General features: G+C 44.2%; 2 protein-coding genes across 7 annotated transcripts in view; both read left to right on the forward strand.

Moving 5' to 3' along the window:
* The window catches only part of PAMR1 (peptidase domain containing associated with muscle regeneration 1), a 58,340-nt gene extending 46,363 nt beyond the window's left edge, over nt 1-11,977 (forward strand). The window contains exons 7-12 of one of the 3 annotated variants that reach the window (XM_054199609.1): nt 680-880; nt 3,534-3,746; nt 5,315-5,381; nt 7,528-7,760; nt 9,144-9,439; nt 10,931-11,977. In XM_054199609.1, the coding sequence (XP_054055584.1) occupies nt 680-880; nt 3,534-3,746; nt 5,315-5,381; nt 7,528-7,760; nt 9,144-9,439; nt 10,931-11,467 (1,547 nt within the window). In that variant the 3' untranslated portion in view covers nt 11,468-11,977. The remainder of the gene's footprint in view (nt 1-679; nt 881-3,533; nt 3,747-5,314; nt 5,382-7,527; nt 7,761-9,143; nt 9,440-10,930) is intronic. The other 2 variants (XM_054199611.1, XM_054199612.1) reach the window with 2 other exon arrangements.
* A 6,216-nt stretch (nt 11,978-18,193) lies between these two features.
* SLC1A2 (solute carrier family 1 member 2) overlaps nt 18,194-22,389 on the forward strand; it is a 97,321-nt gene continuing 93,125 nt past the window's right edge. For 3 of the 4 annotated variants that reach the window (XM_054199613.1, XM_054199618.1, XM_054199617.1), the window contains exon 1: nt 18,194-18,671. In XM_054199613.1, coding sequence (XP_054055588.1) covers nt 18,655-18,671 — 17 coding nt within the window. In that variant the 5' untranslated portion in view covers nt 18,194-18,654. Of the gene's footprint in view, nt 18,672-20,586; nt 20,789-22,389 lie in introns of all 4 variants that reach the window. The other variant, XM_054199614.1, reaches the window with a different exon arrangement.

Consider the following 22,389-nt stretch of genomic DNA (forward strand, 5'->3'; position numbering starts at 1 on the left):
TCTGATTTAGTATGTCTTGTTTGATGCTCTCAGAGAAATCTTGTTTATGATGTTTACTCTAATACTCACTACTTGCAATAATTAAATAGACCGTTGTCTGTAAGTATTTTCCCAATAGAAAGGGTGGATATTGACCCTGTGGAAAGGGTAAATATCACAGTTTGGTAAATATCACAGTTTGGTAAATATCAATGTTCCTTTTTAATGTCATTATGATAATGTTTGATCTACACAAATAATGATGCTTTAATATTTCAGTGAGGTTATCTGTAAAACTATATAAAGATTGAAAGAAGAATTTGAAAGAATTTCAACATAAGACTTTTAAGAATCTAAATTTTTTCTTGACCAAGCATGGTAGTTCATTCAAAACCCCTGTTAAGGTGGAAAGTGCTCCAAGTACTAACATTTTGAGCAAATGAGCCCTAATGATACAAATACTTGTGCACATGATCACTTCACATTTCGGAGTAATCCCACTGAACTGAATGGATCTAGATATGTTTTGAAAAGTGGTGTATATGTAAGTGTGTGACGTTTAGACTGACGTCTAAACAACTTTCTAAAGATCGGCATATACCTGTCTTGTAATTTTGACTCCTGTGCCCATTTTAATTGTTTTTTTTTCAATGTTCTAAATAAAGAATCATCCTAACACAGTCCTGTTTTTGTAATAAAGTGGATTTTTTTGAAATATCTGAACTGTCAGTGGTGATGTGTAGGACTCCAGGTGCTCCCGCTCATGGTATTGTGGAAGGAGATGACTTTAAATACGGGGCCCAGGTTTACTTCAAGTGCAACGCAGGTTACAGCTTAAAAGGCAGCCGTGTTGCCTACTGTCAGCTTGATGGGATTTGGTCAACACATCATCCTGAATGTGGTAAGGTCACTTTAAGTTTTGATTCTTATCATATGTTTTGGCCAATGTATTCACATGAAACTAGAATGTCCAAATCTCACTGGAAATTTGGTAGATCCATGGCTTAACATGACGTTCTTTTCTCTTCCTTTCTTTAAGAAGCAGTAGGGATTCTTATTTCATTCTGCTGGATCCCAAGCCTGCAAGACTTGTTTATATAAATGTCTAACTGAAACATCAAATGACTGAAAAATAATTTCCTCAAAGACTTTAGTCGTACGTCCTTTTACACACAGACTGAAAATGTCGACGACCAAAACCAAGTGAGGGACATTGTGCAACAATGAATAGCTACTTCCATTACTATGTACCTCTGATACCTTCTCTGCAGAAGTATGGTACACTCTGTGGAGGTGACTAGGGGCTTACTGCACGACGACTAGACTCTTATTTCAGCAGAATTCCCATCCTAGAGAAAAACTGATAAAAGAGAAACTTCCATTCATTCTGGCTGTGCAAGTTGGGATGCCTATCATTCACATTGGTTCAGCTGTGAAATTCCAAGCCCCTTTTTCTCATCCAAAGAGACTTTTAATTTATCTTTAGGGGTTTTTGTATTGCACAATTTTATTTGCATATTCCAGAACAATTTGCATCAATTGGAAAAGTGCTTTTACAAGTGTATTGTGGCAAACAATGTAAATTGGAGGGGGAGTGTTGTGAAATAGCTGTATGTAAGTTCATCTGAAAGAGCAAGCAATAGGGATTCTTCTATCTAGAGAGAATGTCTCCAGTTGCAGTAGATGTAATATCAGGATTGTGCTAAAGTCCCTGCTTCATGATGTCCCTGGCTAAAGATCTATTCAAAGATCTGTCTCTAGACTGGGCTGCTACTGAAGATGGTGTAATTTGGGTCTCTCTTTCCCAGATGTCTTCTCTTTATTTTTTTCCATCAAAAAAGTCATAAACCTGAGCCTAGGAAAGAAGAGAATTACTGTTCAAGTTACTGATAGGCATAGGATGAAATAAGAGAAGACTTTCATTTACTTACTTGGTCAACCTTGGAAACATGCACTCCACTCATCAGATGATGCCTCTAGGCTAGATATCAGTGCAGAAAGCATTATACTATGGGTGACTCCCTGTAGTCTTTAGCTGCTATCGTGTTATCAGTCACTTGTGGTTCACATGTGAGAAGCTGTGAGGTACAGAGAACAAAAATGGAGTCAAATTAAAAGGACACAGGGCTCTGCTTCTCCCTTTCTTACTGGTTGAAAGTTCAGACGTCCTCTTTCTTTACTGAATATTACTCATGAGGAAAAGTATTTAAGTACATATATAACCTTCAGCATATGCTATAATCCAATGTTGTTAAAGAAAGCACTGAAATACATGCTTATCTTGTATTATATGCCCAATGATAAGAACATATGCTCTTCATTGAACTTGTACTGTTACGGTTAGCTATGTACTTCCATGCTTTGCTGAGCTGGGCTCTGTCTGGTGACATGAGGATATGGGAACAGGACAGGGCCATACCTATGCACTGTTACTGTGCTGATTTTACATGGGATTTAAAGAAATGTTTAAGTTGTAATATATTATATGTCGGTGCTTTTCTGAAGTGAGGCTCAGCAGGCAGCTGAGCCTGAAACAATGACTTGAAGTGGTCATTTCTGGTCAATTGATGTGTCTCAGTCTTTTCATCCCTCCATAAACAGAGCAGTACCAACATTAGCTGTCTAAACGAGATGTTCACTGGTTATCGTGGAATGAGACATCAGACAGAGGAATTAAACAGAATTGTGTGTTACTGTCAGCCTGACAAGAAAACTGAGATGAAATCCAAAGGGGAAGAAAAAAAAATTACCTTTTCAGATGCTAAACAGAAAGAGCAGAGGAGTGAAAAATATAGGAAAAAAGCATTTATTAGCATCACATAGGGAATACTGTCACCCAGATTTAGGCCAAAAATTTAAGTTTATTGAGAGAAAAAACCACAACAACAAATAAAAAGAAGGGGGAAATACTGGGAAGGAGGAAGTAAAAGAGGTTTTATAGGCAGAACCTAGCATGAGTAAGCTTTCCGTATTAAATTTTTAGTATCAGTAAACATATGTCTGTATGCTGTCTTTCAATTCCCGTATTTCCCTGGATTATTGAGATCTCTTTCTCAGTGCTAAGAAACCAAAATGCAACCAAACACAGAAGTAAAATTAAGTAGTCTAGTTTTATTATCCAAGTCCAGTGAAGTATTGAAAGTACATAAAAGGGAAAAGAATGCCAAGGGCCTGTTTCCTGTAAATAGTTTAAGTGCATCCTTTTATGCTTTTGAAGTAGCCCTGTTAATTGTAATGGGACCGTAACATCATGTAAAGTCAAGGTTCTTTTTCAGAATTGTCAACATATGTTTTAAGGTCTTTTTAATAATTTGAGAATCTTATGCTCTCAGTGAAGAATAAACTGTGTATTATAAACAGACATCTGTATATTATAATTTCTCTTTTAACATTTGATCTTTTCAAAGACAGAGATCCCAGATGGGTCTTGAAAAGGCATCTTTAATGAAGTGTAGATTAGGTAGTAACATCTTAATGAAATGCCAAGTAATCTGATGAGTGAAAATAACGCTGTGAACTTTATAAAATGGTTATTATTTTTTCCCCGTCATTAGTTCTGGATGAAAAAAACTGCTCAGATCCTGGTGGCCCACTCAATGGCTACAGAAGAGTAGTGGAAGACACTGGGCTCTTGAATGGACGCTATGCAAAAATTGGCACAGTCATTGCTTTCTTTTGTAACAACTCATATGTTCTTAGTGGGAACGAACAGAGGACCTGCCAAGACAATGGAGAATGGTCAGGGAAGCAGCCAATCTGCATAAAAGGTAGTTTACCATCTTTTTTACCACAACTCACAAAAGCTGCTATGGTTTTACTGGAGTTTGTTTTATGTAATTTACACTTGCCAAACAATCATTTTTGCTAAGAACAAACTGTCTGACTGACACCCGATACCGAGATTGTTAGTTTGCTAGCTCTACTGGCTGCTAAACTCAGCCAGAGAAGATGCCATCATTAAACACGGAAAGGAATGTTCCCTAAGACCCTTATTACCCTCATTCTATGATCAAACCTGAGTAAGATCAAAATAAAAAAAATCAGGAGGGAACCGAAATAGAAAGAAATAATTGTCTCATTGGAGATGTGTCATAGGGCCCAGCTCTCCTCTCACAATCCTTTTAAGTCAATGGGACTAGTCATGAGTGTAAAAGGTTTGGTTCAGAAAACCACTTGAGGACATGCTTAAGCTATTGGTATTCATCAGATACACATCTTTAAGTACTTTGCTAGAAAGGTAATTATGCTGTTGACCTGGAGCTACTCTAAGCATGTCTGAAACCCTGAACGGATGAATGAATTTAGGCTGGGGAACTGCCAAATTCATTTTCCCAAAGCAATTGTTTGACACATATTTTAATGGAAATTTTTTTTTTTAACTAAAGTAATGATAATATAAGGAAATACGTCTGTCCCTGGGGAATTTGCTTTATTCTGTTATTTTAGATGGAAATACTCTCTCCGTGAAGCACATAATCATTTGTGGAAAGCATCTTTACTGATGATAATCATTTGTGGAAAGCATTTTATTGATGTTAATTTTGATAGTGACATAAAGGTTAACATATGCAGTAATCACAAAGAACTAGATGTTGTTAAATCCCACAGAACACAAGTGCTAACACATACAGATAAAATCCATCCTGCAAGATTCCTTTTCTTCCACTGTGCACAGCAGGAAGGAGATCCTGGCAGAGTTATTTGAACTGATAAACCTGAATATTTTATACTGCTCTTAAAGTAAATAAACTGAATATGCAAAATTAGAAATCCTGAATCTCCCTTCTGTTATTTTGTGCATATTCAGGTAACTCTGAGGTGTTCCTTTGAATCAGTCTCCAGCTCCTTCCAATGGGTGCACAAGCAAACAGATTCTTAGAAATCTGTAATATCCTGCAGCCTTTTCTGTACGCAGAGTGTGTGGCTTATTATCTGTGTGTGGCTACACAGATGGAAATTAAGTATTTTTTATATAAATCCATTATTGCAAAGGTTTGCTCAGATTCCAGACCATCAACTGTAGTAGTGTAAATCTTTCATTCGGCATGCAGACACACTGATGGACAAATCTTCCTCCATGGCTGAAAGTGCCAGTGCAGAAGACGCTCAGTTGCTTCCACTGTTGTAAATGGGACAGATCTGGCAATCTGTGGGGAAGATTTTTCCAAGGCTTTACGTTTTAGGGCCTGTCTTTATTTTAATGCGTGTAAATTACGGCCTCTTTTCTTAATCCAGTCACTATAGTTAGTGAGAGGAAAGAGTGGGGATATGTATGAATCTTAACACTTGAGCTGTGAATGTGGAAAAGTACTGTGCAACATTATATTTTTTCTAGCCTGCAGAGAGCCAAAGATTTCTGACCTGGTGAGACAGAAAGTGCTTCCAATGCAGGTTCAGTCAAGGTAAGAATGCAATATCTCAACTACAGTTTAAAGAAAAATTGTGATTGCTTTTCCCCTCCTCTCCTTTCCACTCTGTGTGTTTAGCCTGCCTGAGCAGCCTTTCCTGCAACTCCACTGATAACCAAACAATGAGAGCTGCTGGGAGGGGAGGTCTGATAAAGCAAACGCCTGGAAGCAGTCAGGAAGAAATGCACAGTTAGACATGTGCAAACTACTGGACGATGACAGAATTAGGCTTGCAAGCTTCTGACAGGCTATGAGAACAGTCTAAGAATAGTTCCTTGGGGCTAATGATGTGTCTAACAATATGAACATTGCCATCTTAGTGAAGAAATGAGTGGAGAGAGCACAAGGAGGCAAGGGGGTATAGCAATGTAACCTGCTCCCATTAAGTTTCACCATCGAAAGCAATATAGCAGAATTGATATAAAGTTGGATTTGAGGTGGGCATGGGGGAGAGGAGGAAGTAGCGTAGGAGGGGAGGAAGGAATGAAAGATCGGACCCTGTCTGGGCTTAGCCTTCTGCTTATTTCTTGAAATAAGACCAACCTGAATTAGTTATGCTGCAATGTTCAGGTTCATTTTTTTCCAAGTAGTAATTTCTCATTTCAGGATTTTTTTTTTTCAGTACATGAGTCATTTATTTTTAGATGTAGTGCAAGAACTGTCTTCATCTTTGGTTTTAAGAACAGCCATACCAGGTCAGAATAAAGGTCCAGCTCAAGCCATATCCTGTCTCTGGCAATGGCCCGAAGCAGATACCTAGAGAAGACTTTGGGAACAAGGCAAGCACATACTTCCCAAATACTCTCCCACTCTCCCGCTCTGTGATGTATGATTGCAGAGATGGCCCTGAGAAGGCATCAGGAGGCTTTAGTAGCCATCAAGGGATTTTTCTTGCTTAAATTTCTCAATTCACTTTTGAACACATGCGTCTTTTTATGCTAAAAGTTTCAGATAATAACACCAGCTGTATGACAGCACATACATGCCCCCACCTCCATAGCATCATGATGGCGTCTCATGTTCGTGGACTGTTTTTGTCCCTTGAAGTAGGATCTCCATTTCATAGATTAATAGTGAGGCAAAGTGTGGATTATGCAATATTGCAAGGTCACATGTGAGTAGGGAAAGGGCCCCTGGCTGTCTAAACATGACCACAGCAGCTCTCATCCTTCTTCTAAAATACAAGAAACTCACCACTGCTCTTGTTCTTAATAACTACTTTCCTTGAGTGCTGTTATGAATTGCCTCACAGATTCTATATGATGGAGGAGGTCTGTGTCTCTCTGTGATCAAAAACTGAATTACCACATGAAAAAACATTCTTGTGGCTTTTCTGGATGCAGGCAGTACCAGAACTCTCAAGGGAAATTAATTTCCTGCTGAATTTTTCAGACATAAATAGGTTTTTTTTGGAGATATGTGCTTTTAAGCATTACAGCAAGGGACATGTTCTAAGCGATGAAGATTTAAGTATGACTGTAGTCAAGCTTATGGTCCATATCTAGGTTGGTGCATATACTTATTTTTTTAGTTATGCGCCATGTTTCAGCTAATCAGTACAATTTCTAAATGGAAGCTGAGCTATTATTACAATTATGAAATCTCTGTGGTGAGGCAATTATCTCTATTAATTGCTAAATCAAGCAACTTTATCAACATGATTTAATCTGAATCGATTCCTAATACTGTCTATTAAAATGTTCACTAGAGAAAAGATGTGCCTAACTCCTCTCTAGTGAGAATTAATTATGGCAATGCCAACTTACAGTGCAGTTTCTTTATTTAAAAATGTGCTATCTCAGTCCTTTTGTGAATCGCAAAAACCGTTCCACATTCAGAGGCAATTGGTTGCAAACTGCAAACTCCAGAAACTGTAAAATGAAAAAAAAGAGACACAAATAGAAAATTCATAAACATATGTGTATTTGTGTAAGTGTACATATGTATATATATGTAAATAAAATAGCTGGGATGTAAATGAGAGCATTGCTAAACTATGTTGGAATGATATTTTTGCCTTATTCTTTTGCAAGCAAACTTCATATGCTTTTAAATGATACTTACGGCTGGTGATAAAGCTATGGTAATGATCGCTTTCGTAGTGTTATTATTACCTTGTGGGTTTTGTGCCTTGAAACAGGGAAACACCTTTGCATCAACTTTATTCATCTGCATTCAGCAAGCAAAAGCTTGAAATCTATCCAACCAAGAAGCCAGCACTTCCATTTGGAGACCTGCCTCCAGGGTACCAGCATCTGCACACACAACTTCAGTATGAGTGCATTTCTCCTTTCTACCGCCGCCTAGGTAGCAGCAGGAGGACTTGTCTGAAGACAGGAAAATGGAGTGGGAGAGCCCCTGTGTGTATTCCAAGTGAGTCTCCAAGTGAAAAAAAAAAAGTATACATATTTGGGTGGGTGGGGGAATAGGATGCGTATTCATCTTAGATAATTAGCGGTGTAGGCTGCCTATGCTTCCAGCTGGGAGACAGAAGCAATAAAGCTTGCAGGATATATGGCTCTTTTTGTTCACCAGCAGAACTTGTATAGTTGATAGTAAAGGGATCAAGCTTTCAGCACTGTAGTTTGCCATCAATTTTTCTACTCTTTTATTAGCAAAAGGTGTAGCGAGTTTCAGTGCTGAATTGAAAACATTTTCCTACTATAATTTCATGTTTGTCCTGTATTATGTACTGCAAATGTGATTTTTCTTTTGTCTCTGTACTTTGGCACACAGCTGACAAAACCACCAAAGTTTAAGCAATAGAATGGAGAGTCTGCATTTTAAGAGGCTTTTCCTTTAATATACCCCGGTAAAGAAGGGTACATAGTGCAAACTGGAAGTCCAGATAAAATCTTAGACAGAGCTAGTGCACAGAGTAAGTGAGGGTAGGAACATCACAAGAGTTGGTACAACCCACTACTGCCATCAGGCAAACTGTGAGAAGTAGATCCTAACATCAAGCAAATTTTTAGAGTTCTTGTTTGTGGTTTTGCTTTGAGATAATCTCATGTATTGAAAAGTATTTCATTCAATCCTTTTCACTATGGGCATGCACACACTACATCCCAGGAAAAAGAAAACGTCCTAAGGGAGACTAAAAAATGTGACCACATGATCTAACTCTTTCAACTGAAGTAAACCTTTCCTAATACAGGAGATTTTACCCCAGGTCTGAGCCCGGGTATTATACTCCTAGAACAGGGCAGAGCATTTTCTTTTCCCCAGGATGACTGTTAATTTAGATGCATTTACTTCAAGGTTCTTGTTGCAAGACAAGTCTGTTCTCATAGGCATGAACTCACCTGTGCTAAGGTCAGTTCTGGGAGAGGACCTCGCAATTACTCTGTGACTGCCCAGGGTGAGGTTTAGTGCACTGCTGGCTTTATGGTGTTTTATTATAAGCAAGAATCAGGGATGTTCTTTTCATTTCTTTATGCAGTCATCTCCTTATAGTGCAGTTTGATAAGGTTGTCATGAAAATTCACCTGCTCAAGCACTAAATCCACGTTTCTACTTCAGCCAGGAACTCAGATAATAATGGAAAAATTGGAAGTTTTCTAAAAAAAGCTATATAAAATATTTCTATACTATAATTTAACAGGTTGGAGACAGAGTTTAATTAGAAAGCTATCCCTCATGCTAACCATTGCTGTTTGTTTTCTTTTGGCACATCCTAAGCAGGAATCAAGAGTGATATTCAGATTCTTTGATGGGGAAAAGGCATTATCTCATTCTTGGTTCCTGTTTTCTCAGTCTGTGGAAAAGCAGAAAACATCACCCTTCAGAAGACAGTGACCTCTACCAGGTGGCCCTGGCAAGCAGCAATCTATCGGACGGCCAATGGGGTGAAGGAGAACAGTCTCCGGAAAGGGGCCTGGATCCTTATCTGCAGCGGGGCCCTGGTGAATGAGCGCACCGTGGTGGTGGCAGCTCATTGCGTCACTGACCTGGGCAAGACCATTGTGCTCAAGACAGCAGAGCTCAAGGTGGTTCTGGGGAAATACTACAGAGATGATGACAGGGATGAAAAGACCATCCAGAACCTGCGGGTGAGTAAGTCTGCTGGAAGTGGTAAATGATGAGCACAGACAGATGCTGATCACGTCTATCTTGTATGGGGAGAAAAAGGTTATCCTTTGAGCAATATATTGTTTTACACACTGTTCTTTGAAATGCATCTTTGGGCCTCAACTGACAGAACTGTCATGGCACAAGGAGGGCACATGCTGTAGTTCATTAAATTCCCCTGACACTGTCCAAGTCATATGTTCACCCCCTAACACAGATGACTAAGAAAATAGCTCAGGTTCCGTGGGCCATAATGCCTTGAGTGATATTGCCAGAAAAAAAAGTAGAAGAGATGCCAGCTACTGTCAAAAGTGATTAGCATAATTTATGAGGGAAACACTTGTGCTCTAGATCCTGATTTGACATCATGAGCGCATTTCACATCTCAACCCCAAGGCTGTATAGCTCTAAACTCAAAAGTTGAGGCTCCAGCTCAAATCTGTCTGGCTGCAGCTCTAAAAATAGCACCTCAGACTCAATGGAATGATTTGGTTTTTTCAAGTAGAACTAGAAAGGCTGATGTCAAAATTAGGAGAAATACAGCAGTTTTGGCTGTGTGTGTCTCTTTTTTGGGGTGGTGGGGGTGGTGGTGTTATGTGAGTTAATTAATGGATTTTATCCAAGAAATCAAAGTTAATTTGGTTCTCTGCCTCCTTCCCCCCCCCCTTTTTTTTTAGTTTCTTTCTCTAATTCCAGCTTTTTCCTATAAGGAAATATATTATTTTTTACAATACTTCTGCAGCATTCTGGAACACACTTCCTATTTTTCGCCAGCTTATTAGTTCTCTACTGTTAAACCTCATTTGAAAACTTATACACCTTTGCCTGCACTGCCTTTTTTTATTTTTTTCTCTTTGTGTTCTTTCTTCTGACTTTGCAGGCGAGTTGTGTAGTTATCTCTGTGAAGCTTTTTTGGTATATAGTATGCTTTATCAAAGACATAGTGCTGCTTCTTCAGCTAATCTGTTCTTGTAGTGTTTCATCAAGGTAACTAGCACTAACGGTTTGGCCCATTGCGTTATGTGATGTATTGCTAGCATTCTTTTTTGGTGGGAAGGTGGCTGAATTTCAATAAGAAGATAACATTTTAATTCAAAGTTGTTGTCCCGTCCTGTCCCCCCCAAATTGTACAGGTTGACGATGACATGGCAGGTAAGATCTTTTCAGTAAACAGTGGGAAAACTTGAACTGCACATTAACTCCCCATTTTGCTGAAAATGTTCTTGACTGCAATGTTTCATGCAATAAAAGCTTTCCTGAAACACAAGCAAAAAAAAAAGTCAGAAGATGCTTGATCTCTTTGCGTGTTTCTCATTTGAGTGAGCACTATGGTGAAAGAACAGTTTGGGAGTGGACGGTAGAGAAGTAGTATGCAAAATAAACTAACATGTAATATAGTAGTATGGAAAGAATGCTGCTGACTTGTCATTGCTATTAACTCTACAATTCTTCCTACTCTTTTTCCTCCCCAGATTTCTGCCATCATAGTCCATCCCAATTATGATCCTATATTACTTGATTCTGACATAGCTATCATAAAACTCTTGGACAAAGCCAGAATCAGCAGTCGTGTTCAACCCATTTGCTTGTCATCTTCTCAAGACTTGACTTCATCTACAGAGGATTTAAAAATAATGGTTACTGGCTGGAAGGTATTGGCTGACATTAAAGATCCCAGATACAAGAATGACACAATCCGCATGGGAGCTGTTCGGATGGTGGATTCACTGTTGTGTGAGCAACAGTATGAGGATAATGGGATACAAGTCAGCATCACTGACAGCATGTTCTGCGCCAAACAAGACCACACAACCTTTTCTAATATCTGCCCTGCTGAAACTGGAGGGATTGCAGCCATAATTTTGCCAGGAAAAGCATCTCCTGAGCTAAGGTGGCACCTGATGGGATTAGTGAGCTGGGGTTATGATAAAACTTGCAGCCTAGAACTCTACAGTGGCTACACCAAAGCTCTTCTCTTCAAAGACTGGATTGAGAAGAACCTGAAATAAAAAGCTGTGTCTGGAAATGGCATTTTATAACTATCATAATATCTCTCAGTCTCTGCTGCTTTAGGCTTCTCATCCCAGTGATGAGCCATGTCTGGGATAAGGTTAAGGCAGACAGCCTGGTAATTTGTCCTAGGAGCAGGTGTTCCATCAGGCTACTTGTACTTAACCCATGACAGAGGGTCTTAGTGCATGAGAAGTTTTGCCATATTTAGCCTGTCTCCCCTGGTGGGAGGATGATGCTCTGCTCCTGAGTCTAACATACAGAAACAGGACAGCAAATTCCGACTGAAATTAATCTGTAGTGCAGAGTTCCCTAGAGAAATCAACGGTGAGCCTCTCCCAAAGATCCGTGGGACTGAGAGGATTAGGAGGCTGGAAAGAGTAGCCTGAGTTCATAATGATGAATGAGCTTGTTACGGTATGTGCTGTCTGTATTGCCATAGCACAATGTAATCTTTTTCCCTTCCAAGTACTTTACACATTTAAATAAACCATGGTTTGTTTTTTTAACCTACATACTCATGTCTGACATCATCTAGATTCCATGTTGCTTTATCTGTGTCACACTCTAGGGACTCTCTACTGCCCTTGTCTGTTTGCACGTGACTCTCACTTGGGGCTCTTCAGGTATGCTGAAAGGCAGAATTAGCATAAAATTCAATTACTATATAAATAAATAACAAGATTTTTTTTCTTAATATATGCAGTGCTGCTATTGTTGTGCATGAACCATTGCAATGAAATGTACAGGGGAGTTCTCTCCCATCTTTTATTCTGAACAGATGAAAACCTGAAACATACTTTCAAAAACATTTTTCCATGTGGAGTATTTCAAAGACCCAGGAATACCTCAGGAAAACCTTTGGTTTCCATCAGTTCACATACTTTTGTGGCAAAATAACTCCTCTGTAACTCTTCAGGGTGAAGAATAATGTCCAGGTCTCACACTTAGCAGAGGCTTTTCTTGACTGGACTGTTTGACATCAAAGTGTAAGGTTCTCCCATTGGGCATGTTGTCCAGAGGAGAGACTTTGGTCTTCACATGGTCCTTAATCATGGCTCTTTAACTAAATAATTCTCTATTCAGTTGTGGCTAGAGACTAGAGATGAGCCCTAGAAAAAGCTGGGGAGGAGGAACAGGGGAATGTCTTCCATCAGTGATGACTACTGGATAAGTCATCTATGACACCTTGGAATTTGTAGGACCTCCAAATTATTACCGTGCCCAAACCAGCTCACAGCAATAGTTGGATGTGAAGGCTGTGAATCTGATGAAAGGACTTAGTACTCTCACCAAGAAGGACTCGGATCCTGCAGTTGTAAGCTAACAAGTTGGACTTCAGCTCTGATTCTCTGATGCTGTCAAATCATGTTAAGAGTTTCTTAGCATTCAGTAGTTTCCACCTACTTTTGAATCTGAAAATTGCTGCTAAAATGGCAATTAGTATTGGATGTCATTCGATGTAATTTATTTTTTGCTTTCCTGGGCCAAGTTAATGTGTTATGCTCTTGCACTTTTCTTATTTTTACAGGCAATAGGACCAGGTGATGTTGCTTGAATCAAAAAGTTTAAGGGCTACAACCAAAGTATATTGCTTCTTTTTATCTTGTTTGTCTCCTCCTTCCAGGAGATTATGCGTGGCTGACAAACTGCTTGACAACAGCAGCAACAAAAATTCTTAATTAAATGTGAAAAATAAGATGTGTTTCATTCCTCTTCTAGGAGGAACACGTGCCAGTGAACATTTGGTACTCCCCCAATGACAGAAGGGGTTAGAGGAAATTAGGTGACAATTTTGGAGAAAGGCAAACTTGCAGAAAGTCAACATGTTTCTTCCTAACACTATCGACGAAGAATGAAATGAGAAAGGAATAGAACTGTTTATTGGAGCATGGCTTGCCCACTCAGAGCTCTTCCATGATTACATTAAATGACATTCTCTACACTCTAATGGTAAGAAAAATTATCTTCTAAAACAGAAATCATAAAGGTCTGTGAGCTGTTTTTTTCTCAGTTATGACATTGTGACTGCGTTGCTCTCCATAGAATTATTGTTCTCCACTGCTACAACTGAAAGAGAAGAGGTGGCCCTAAATGTTTCTTTTCTCCAAGATTTGTCCAGTAGAGAACTAGGCACTCCACACAGATCAGCAAAAGTCTGCATTAATTCCAGCTTTAGCCCTCACTCTTCCCCTTTTACTAAAGATCAGCTATGCCTAGTATTTACTGATCCTCTAACTCCTCCTCCGTGTTGAATCTTGTCCCCATTTGACTTCAAACCCCTCACAGATCTGGCAACTAATAGCCAAAAGTTTCTGGGCTCAGGCAACAACAATATAGCTGTTCGCTGGCTGTATGTCACACAAAAGTGAAACTTCCTCTTGAAGAGAAACTTGAAGGAATTAATGGAAAATCACAGGAGGATTGCTACAGTTGTGCATGCACAGAAGAATTCAAGCTCCCTTCTTTTTGCAGTCATGATGCTCTTCAAAGAAAGCAGAAGCAAGAAAATGGCCAGGCTTCTCTCAACCCCCAGGATTTAGATTTTAGCATAGTCCATTACAGAAAGATGAATTAGCTGTAGAATTTTGTTCTACTTCTGGACCTCAATGATTGAATCTTAGATTAAATTCTGGCTAATCTCTAAATGCAAACATAGTGTTTTATTTCTATTGTTATATGACATATGTATTCATATGTACAGGTACAGAATTATAGAATTGTTAGGGTTGGAAGGGACCTTAAAGATTACCTAGTTCCAACCCCCCTGCCGTGGGCAGGGACACCTCCCACTAGATCAGGTTGCTCAGAGCCCCATCCAGCCTGGCCTTAAAACCTTCCAGGGATGGGGCTTCCACCACCTCTCTGGGCAACCTGTGCCAGTGTCTCACCACCCTCATGGTGAAGAACTTCTTCCTAACGTCCAATCTGAATCGACCCATCTTTAGTTCTAATCCATTCCCTCTAGTCCTACCATTACCCGACATCCTAAAAAGTCCCTCACCAGCTCTCTTGTAGACCCCCTTAAGATACTGGTAGGCCGCTATAAGGTCTCCTCAGAGCCTTCTCTTCTCCAGACTGAATAACCCCAACTCTTTCAGTCTGTCCTCATAGGAGAGGTGCTCCAGCCCTCTCATCATCCTCATGGCCCTTCTCTGGACATGTTCCAGCACGTCCATATCTTTCTTGTTGTAGGGGCTCCAGAATGGGACGCAGTACTCCAGGTGGGGTCTCACAAGAGTGGAGTAGAGGGGGAGAATCACCTCCCTCGACCTGCTGGCCACGCTTCTCCTGATGCAGCCCAGGATACGATTGGCTTTCTGGGTTGCTAGTGCGCACTGACCGCTCATGTTGAGCCTCTCGTCCACCAGCACCCCCAAGTCCTTTTCTTCAGGGCTGCTCTCAAGCCAGTCACTGCCCAGCCTATATTGGTGCTTGGGATTGCCCTGACCCAGATGGAGGACCTTGCACTTGGTCTTGTTGAACTTCATGAGGTTGGCATGGGCCCACCTCTCCAGCCTGTCAAGGTCCCTCTGGATGGCATCTCTTCCCTCCAGCGTGTCAGCCGCCCCACACCGCTTGGTGTCGTTGGCAAACTTGCTGAGGGTGCACTCTAGGCCACTGTCCATATCGCTGACAAAGATGTTAAACAAGACCGGTCCCAGTACTGATCCTTGAGGGACTCCACTCGTCACTGGCCTCCACTTGGACAGGGACCCATTGACAGCCACTCTTTGGGTGCGGCTGTCAAGCCAGTTCTTTATCCACTGAATTGTCAGTCCATCAAACCCATATTTTATCAGCTTGGAGACCAGGATGTCATGCGGGACAGTGTCAAAAGCTTTGCTCAGGTCCAGGCAAATGACGTCAGTTGCTCTCCCCTTGTCTATTGATGTTGTGACCTTCTCATAGAAGGCCACCAGGTTTGTCAGGCATGATTGGCCCTTGGTGAAGCTGTGTTGATTGTACCCAGTCACCTCTTTGTTATTCTTCTGCCTCAGCAGTGCCTCCAGGAGGATCTGCTCCATAATCTTACCAGGCACGGAGGTAAGACTGACTGGCCTATTGTTCCCTGGTTCATCCTTCTTTCCCTTTTTGAAAATGGGGATTATGTTTCCCCTTTTCCAGTCAGTGGGGACCTCACCAGACTGCCATGACTTTTGGAATATAATAGAGAGTGGTTTAGCAACCTTCATCCACCAGTTCCTTCAGTACCCGTGGGTGTATCCCATTGGGTCCCATGGACTTGTTCACTTTCATAGGCAATCATATCAACATATCTAAGCAGCTGTACCATGCCTAGTATTCATAGAAATTACAAATCAGCTTGTCCATCCTGTCTGGCAGGCTGACCCACAGGAGTTCCGTACTTACAGCTTGAGCACAACAAGGGTTAACGTCTAATGCCAATAATGAGGAAAAACGGGGGATGAATGGTTGAAAAAAAACAACCTGTGAGCTGGCATCACTAATGCCTTTGATAGCTAGGATCTATTTTTAAGATGCAAAACTATTTCAAACATCTCTTTCTAAGCAGGTGAGGATCTATGCCATCTGTTGGAGAAAGGGTGTGAAATAGCACAACGTGTATAGCAACACATTTTCCCTCTGAGTAAAAGAGCTGTGCATCCTAGAAAGGCCATAAAGATGTCGCTATGAAAAAAAGAGAGCAAAACAGTCTCTGCATGCTTACTCACTCCAATGGGTTTATACTTCTCCCTTTGTATGTTTTTGGGGCTCGGGATGTATTACATTACTTCCAAAAGCCAGGGTGCTTAGCTGAAAAATAGCACTGTAAAGAAACGGACTTACTGAAGTACACGTTCTTGTCAGGCATACCTGCAGTGACTCTAATGGAATTGCCCTGGTAACTTGTTTCCCTTGAAAACCTAAGTCCATGGTAAGATTAAAAGAAAAAATGTGTATTTGATTAGGACTAGGGATACATACTAAGCTGCATCCTGCCATTTTTAAGGACAGGTACTGAAATTTGCTCAGTCGCAGGAAAGGCGTACTGGAGCAGTGGGAGCAGTGTGCAGGGTCAGGCAGCCTTTGCTCGGCTGTGCGTCCCCTGCAGCCTCACAGCTCTTTATCGTGGCAGGGAGCTTCCTGCATGGCTGCTGGCTTTGTGTGCTGCCTCCTTGGTGCAGAAGGAACAGGCTATGTCAGAAACATTTGTTCCCCGTGAAACGGGACATCAGACTTGGATGGAAAGACAGCATGAAGGTTGGCAGGCAGAGCCTCACCTGGGGAAAACTGAAGTGAGGGTGCATGGCAGTGTCTCGACATGGCACGAGTGCCCCCTGCCCCAGCACAGGAGTGTGGTTACCGAACAGGACGAGATCTTCCTGCACTACTCTGCAAACGTGGCCTGGCTGCTGCTCGCAGGCCAGTCAGTGGGCTGCCAGGCCAGGCTCTGGCTGGTAGCAGGATCTGGAAAATTCCAGCCTAAACCATGCTGCGGTTCCCAGGAGGAATGAGGTGAGGAGGAGGGGTCGCAGCAGGGCATACCTGTGCTGTCCTGTGAGCCGAGCTGCTGTGAGTGCCCGTACAACCCTTTCTGCTCTGAAGAGGTGCCTGCCAGTGCGCTCCCGCCCGCGTTCCCGGTGGCTCACCCCCCGGCACGGACGGGGCCCTGCAGCGAGGCTCAGCCGCGCCCCAGCAGCTGCTGGAAGCACCCCTTCTGTGGCCCCGCCGGCAGGGGAACACGCCCGCGCCTCAACCTCCCCCGCCCCCCGGGCCTGTAGGCCGCGGCCACGCGTGGCGCCCCCCCGCGGGGCGGGGCCGGGCGGCGCTGAAGGGCGCGGCGGCGGCGGGCGGTGCAGGTAGGCAGGCGGCGCGGGGCGGGCCCGGGCCCAGGCCCAGCTGAGGGCGGTGCGAACGGGCAGAGGTCGCGAGGAGGTGCTGCGGACACCTGCGGGACGGCGGCCTCTTCCAGGGGTCGCGGCTGCGCGCAGCTGGGCCAGGCCCGGCGCGCTTGGGCTCTGCTACGCGGTCAAGCGGAGCCGGTGGGGACGCCGCTGCCGGGCCTCACCGCCCCCGCCGGGGTCCCGCAGCGCCGGCAGGTGTGAGCTCCGCTGCGGCGCCGCCCCCGCCTGCTCGGCAGGGGGCAGCACCGCGCCGTCGCTGGGCCGGGCCCGGGCGCCGCGCGCTCGGTACGGCAGCCCCGCGCCCTGCTCGCCGCCAGCCACGGCCTTTCGGTCCTGCCGCGGCCGGCAGCCAGATCCGGGCTGCTCTCACGAAGGGCTGAACAGACCGTGCCGTGCAGCCTTGGGAGGCTGCTGCCGCCGCTGCGTGGAGGGGCAGGTGCCTCGGCTGCGGGGAGCGCGGTCCGGCAGGCAGGGAGGCGGCGGCGTGCCCCTCGGCCGGGCGAGCAGCGGGACTCTTCTCCCGCTGGAGTGCCGGCTGGCTCGGCAGGGGCGAGGGGCATGAGGTGGTAGCCGGACACACACGGTGTGTGTGTAGGGGAGCTAAGGGGGGAAAATTCGGTCCTTCCCGTCGCTCCCGGCCGGCTCTCCGAAGTCCCGGCGGGCCCTCACGTTGCGAAGGGCCGGGCCTGCCCCGGGGAGGCGGTGGCGGTCGGCGGCGAGCGGAGCAGGTCGCGATCGGCAGCGTCCGGCCCTCCCACTGTGAGGGGCTCGCCGCCGCCCCCCCCTCCCCACCCCCAGCTTCTGTCAAGGAGCGGTTGGGGGGATTTATAGGAGTAACAACGGCTCGTGATGTCAGCCCGTGCCTAAAATAGAGAGGGATAGACTGCAAATCCACGGCTCGAGGGCTAAAACCTTCCAATCCAGCCTCAGCCAACACCGCGCCGATGTGAAGTCGCCCCCACCTCTCGCACACACGCACACACACACGCACCCCACGGCGAGGGGAGGGGGCCGGGGATCGCAGCCCAGGTGCCAGCGCCTCCTCGCCCCGCCGGCCACTGCTGGGCGGCCGCGGGGCAGCAGCGCCCGTCCCCGGGGCACGGAGAGCACTCGCTGGGGCGGCGGCGGCGGGCTGGGAGAGAGCCGCGGAGCGGAGCTGCCGGATCCTCGCCCTGCGGAGCACCCAGGATTACAAGGAATTGCGTGCTCCTTCCCAGACGCGAGCAAGGGTTATCCCAAAGAGCCAACCTCCTTTGCGCTCTACTATCCAAAATAATCCCTTGGACTCTTGAGAAGACAGGGGGGCTTTCGGGACCATGGCATCGACAGAAGGGTGAGGGGGACCGTCTCTTGGGAGGGAGGAACGGGGGGATGGAGGGGGTGGGTGTCCGCATTGTGCTTTTGGTAACAGTTTCCTGTGATCTGCTTCATTGTTAATCCTTGCCCCTCGCCATTCCCTAATGGAATAATTAGGGCAACCACAAGCAGAGGAGCCCCATGTAGAAGAGGGAGAGAGAGCGAAGAAAGAATTTCAAATATGAGCCACTGGAAAGGTTTTGGTTTTCCTCCCGTCACTTCTTTATTTAACCCCCGGAGGGCAGATCAAGCTTAAACCACCTGCCTGAAAGAAAGTCCAAGTGAATGGTTAACTCGGAGGTGGAGGGGGGAGCAGCCTCCTAAATATAATAATAAAAATCAATAGTTCAAAAATAATCGAGGAACTGTCCCCCTACTTGCCCCTTAAAAAGGCAGCAAACAAATCCAACTTCTTGAGGAGTTTTGCAATTTTTCAGTTTTGTGCCAAATGTATTACAGTGAAATGTAAGGAAGGGTGAAGGGTTATACAAGAGGCTTTAAAGAAAAGCAAATGCAGTTCAGCCCTGGTAGCATCTCTTGGAAGGTGCTTTCTCCCTACCCGTGACAGGATTGCGAGGATCAGACGCTTCATTGCTCTGATGGGGCTGGGGGCTTGTTCAGTTTACAGAGTGACTGGTAGTAGGAAAGAAACGAAAATGTTTCTTTGATCTCTGGTTGCCCTCTTATAATACTAGCTACTATTAGACTGCATCTGGTGTGAGCCTCCGCTTTATCCCTGGATGTTGTCAGGTTGTATCAGCATGATCTGCTCTGGATAGGACTCTCTGAGGACAGAGTGCAAAAGGAAGCTCTGTTTATATTGCTTTTGTGTCTCTCAGGCTGAAAGACTTGCTGAGCTGATTTAAATAACCTGACACTTGTCTGGGAGGGTGTGCACACAAGTGCCCCGTTACCTGGACAAAGGAAGGACCTGGCCCCCTGCAGAATGGCCCCCAAGCAGTTGGCTTGGGAGGAGTGGAAGGTTAGAAAGTCCTAGCTTTGTTTGCTTTAGAAAAAGGACGATCCCCCAGGTCCAACAGAGGGCAAATCTGTGGGGCTCTTCTGGCTCTTCACGGGACTGTCACAGAGGTAGCTAACTTACCATTTGCTACTGCCTTACCTTCATGGGGAATTTCTGCTCCAAATTAGTACATTCTGGTTTTGGTAGCAGCCCAGCAGTTTAATCTGCCCTGTAGCATTTCCTCTGACAATGAAATCACTTAACTAGATACTGTCAACAAATAATTGGAGCCATGAGGAAGAAGCTTGAAGATGGAGGAATCAGCCTACATCTGTAGGGTTGCAGCTCTGTCTTCGCTGTCCCTTCTGTGTCCTTGGACTTTGCTTCCCTCTGGGTGCTCCGGTTACCTGCTGTTTTCATTCCCTCATAAGGCGGCTGTAGAGGTCTATGCTTATTTTGGATGGTTGGGGGAATGTGTGATCTGTTGTGCAGGGGTTTAATAAGAGGAGACATGATGAGAAGTGGCTGTGTTAGGGGGATTTGTCAACTTTGGATGAAAGGAGGTTCTAAATGTGTGTAGAAAGAGAGGTGCTTTTAAAAGAACAGGTTGAATAGCTGGGCTAAAAAGGATCAGAGCGCCAGAAACAGGAAGGCTTCAACAGATGTGTGCTTTTGCTTTCCTTACTGGACAAAGCTGAATTGTCAGGGTGAGAAAAGAAACAAAAGTTTAGGCTTTGCTTTCAAACATTTAGGAAACTTACCTAGACTAAAACAAGCTGAAACTGTTTACTTGGTATAATTCAACTAGTGCTCAGTGATAGCTGAAGGAGGTGTGGAAAACAATTTGAGCGGGAAGCATTTCACTTGTCAATCCCTTTTTACTGGTGAGAACCTCTTCCAAAACTGAATTGTCATCTTTCCCTCCCCTCAGGTAAAAAGCTGAGGATGGAGATAAGCTTTACACTCCATCCTAAAGGTCAGCAAACTCAGGCACCGTAAGGATCATCAGGCAAAGTGAATACTGACCAGACCTTGTTCAAGAAAGGCTTTCCACCAGCACCGGCACAGTGGGAAAAAGGTAGCAGAAAGTGCCCATTGCTGCAAGCAGAGCAGTATCTCTCAAGCACACACAGGTACATGACGAAAGCTCTGCTTGAGGTGGGGACAAACTGTATGCACTCCAGGTTTGTGTCTGGTGGCTTTTGGGATGTTCAGATAGGTATGTTAGTAAAGATCTGGAGTACATAAAGGCTCTATTTCCTTGTGATAGAACTACTCCAACCACAGTCATTTTTGCAGTGTGTTATTTCTCCTCTAAAGGGAGCTTACGTAAAATCTCCAAAGTGGGGATGTCAGGGGTGTGACAGGATACTTGGCAAACAACAAAAGGCCCCGATACGGACACAGAGGAAGGCAAATCTGTATTCCATTGTTAAGAAGTAGTGGTCACTTAGAGCCAGGATTTGCTAGGAAAGATTTCCTTCTCTGCACCTTTCTAGTCTTTTTTTTTTTTTTCTTTTAATGTCTTATTTGGTTAAGCTTATCCATGTATGGAAATTTGCTGCCCAGAGTATGGTGGACAAAGGGAAACTTCAATTGGTTGAAAATGAGAAAGGAAATGTCCCCCAACATGGCAAAATCAGACCGGTACATCCTCTGGGTCTACCTTGCTGTAGTTCATAAAATCCTAGAATGGTTTGGGTTAGAAGGGACCTTAAAGATCATCTAGTTCCAGACCCCCTGCCATAGGCAGGGACACGTCCCACTAGACCAGATTGCTCAAAGTCCCATCCAGCCTGGCCTTGAACACTTCCAGGGATGGGGCAGCCACGGCTTTGGGCAACCTGTTCCAGTGCCTCACCACCCTCATAGTGAAAATTTTCTTCCTGATATCTAATGTAAATCTACCCTCTTTCAGTTTAAAACTGTTACCCCTTGTCCTATCACTACACTCCCTGATGAAGAGTCCCTCTACAGCTTTCCTGTAGGCCCCCTTCAGATGCTGGAAGGCCTCCTCAGAGAGATAAGGTCTCCCCAGAGCCTTCTCTTCTCCAGGTGGAACAACCCCAACTCTCTCAGCCTGTCTTCGTAGGAGAGGTGCTCCAGCCCTCTTATCATCTTTGTGGCCCTCCTCTGGACCCTCTGCAACACGTCCATGTCTTTAGATTCATGTCTAGTTCCAGCTAATGGGGCTGTGGCTTACTATTGAATCCTGTTGTATCTTAACTGTTAAGTCTTCCTTTCATAAAATCCCCTTATTATGGATCTTATTACGATGGATTTTTGGTGTTCAGTTGGTGCTGAAAATGGAAGATAGCTATTTCAAGGAGGAAGGGCTAGAACCAAGTATTGATACTGTTCAGGGTTGCCTGTTTTTATGTTCTCTGTTTAAATGTCCTCTGCTGGCCATGACTGCAGACAGGGTGCTGCTGGGAGAAGTGGCCTTCCAATTTATGCCCGCATCGCCTTTCGTGAGTCCTTAAGTGTGGTTCAAAGATCCAGTGACATTAGCTCATATTCACACATTGCGGTGTCTGGGATAGGGCTCAGTATGTGGTAGGTTGAAACTATGGAGACTTACCATAGAAGAGGATTTAAGCATTTCCTTTGCTTTTACAGGGTCTGAAAGGACCTAAAGGTTAAATGAGATTGACCCTGTTGATGCCTATGCTTGCCTTCAGACCTTTGAGAAAAGTCCTGAACACCTTGCTTCACATGGTTTTGTTATGAATCT

The sequence above is a fragment of the Rissa tridactyla genome, chromosome 4 (genome assembly GCF_028500815.1).
Source record: "Rissa tridactyla isolate bRisTri1 chromosome 4, bRisTri1.patW.cur.20221130, whole genome shotgun sequence".
Taxonomy (NCBI): Eukaryota; Metazoa; Chordata; class Aves; order Charadriiformes; family Laridae; genus Rissa; species Rissa tridactyla.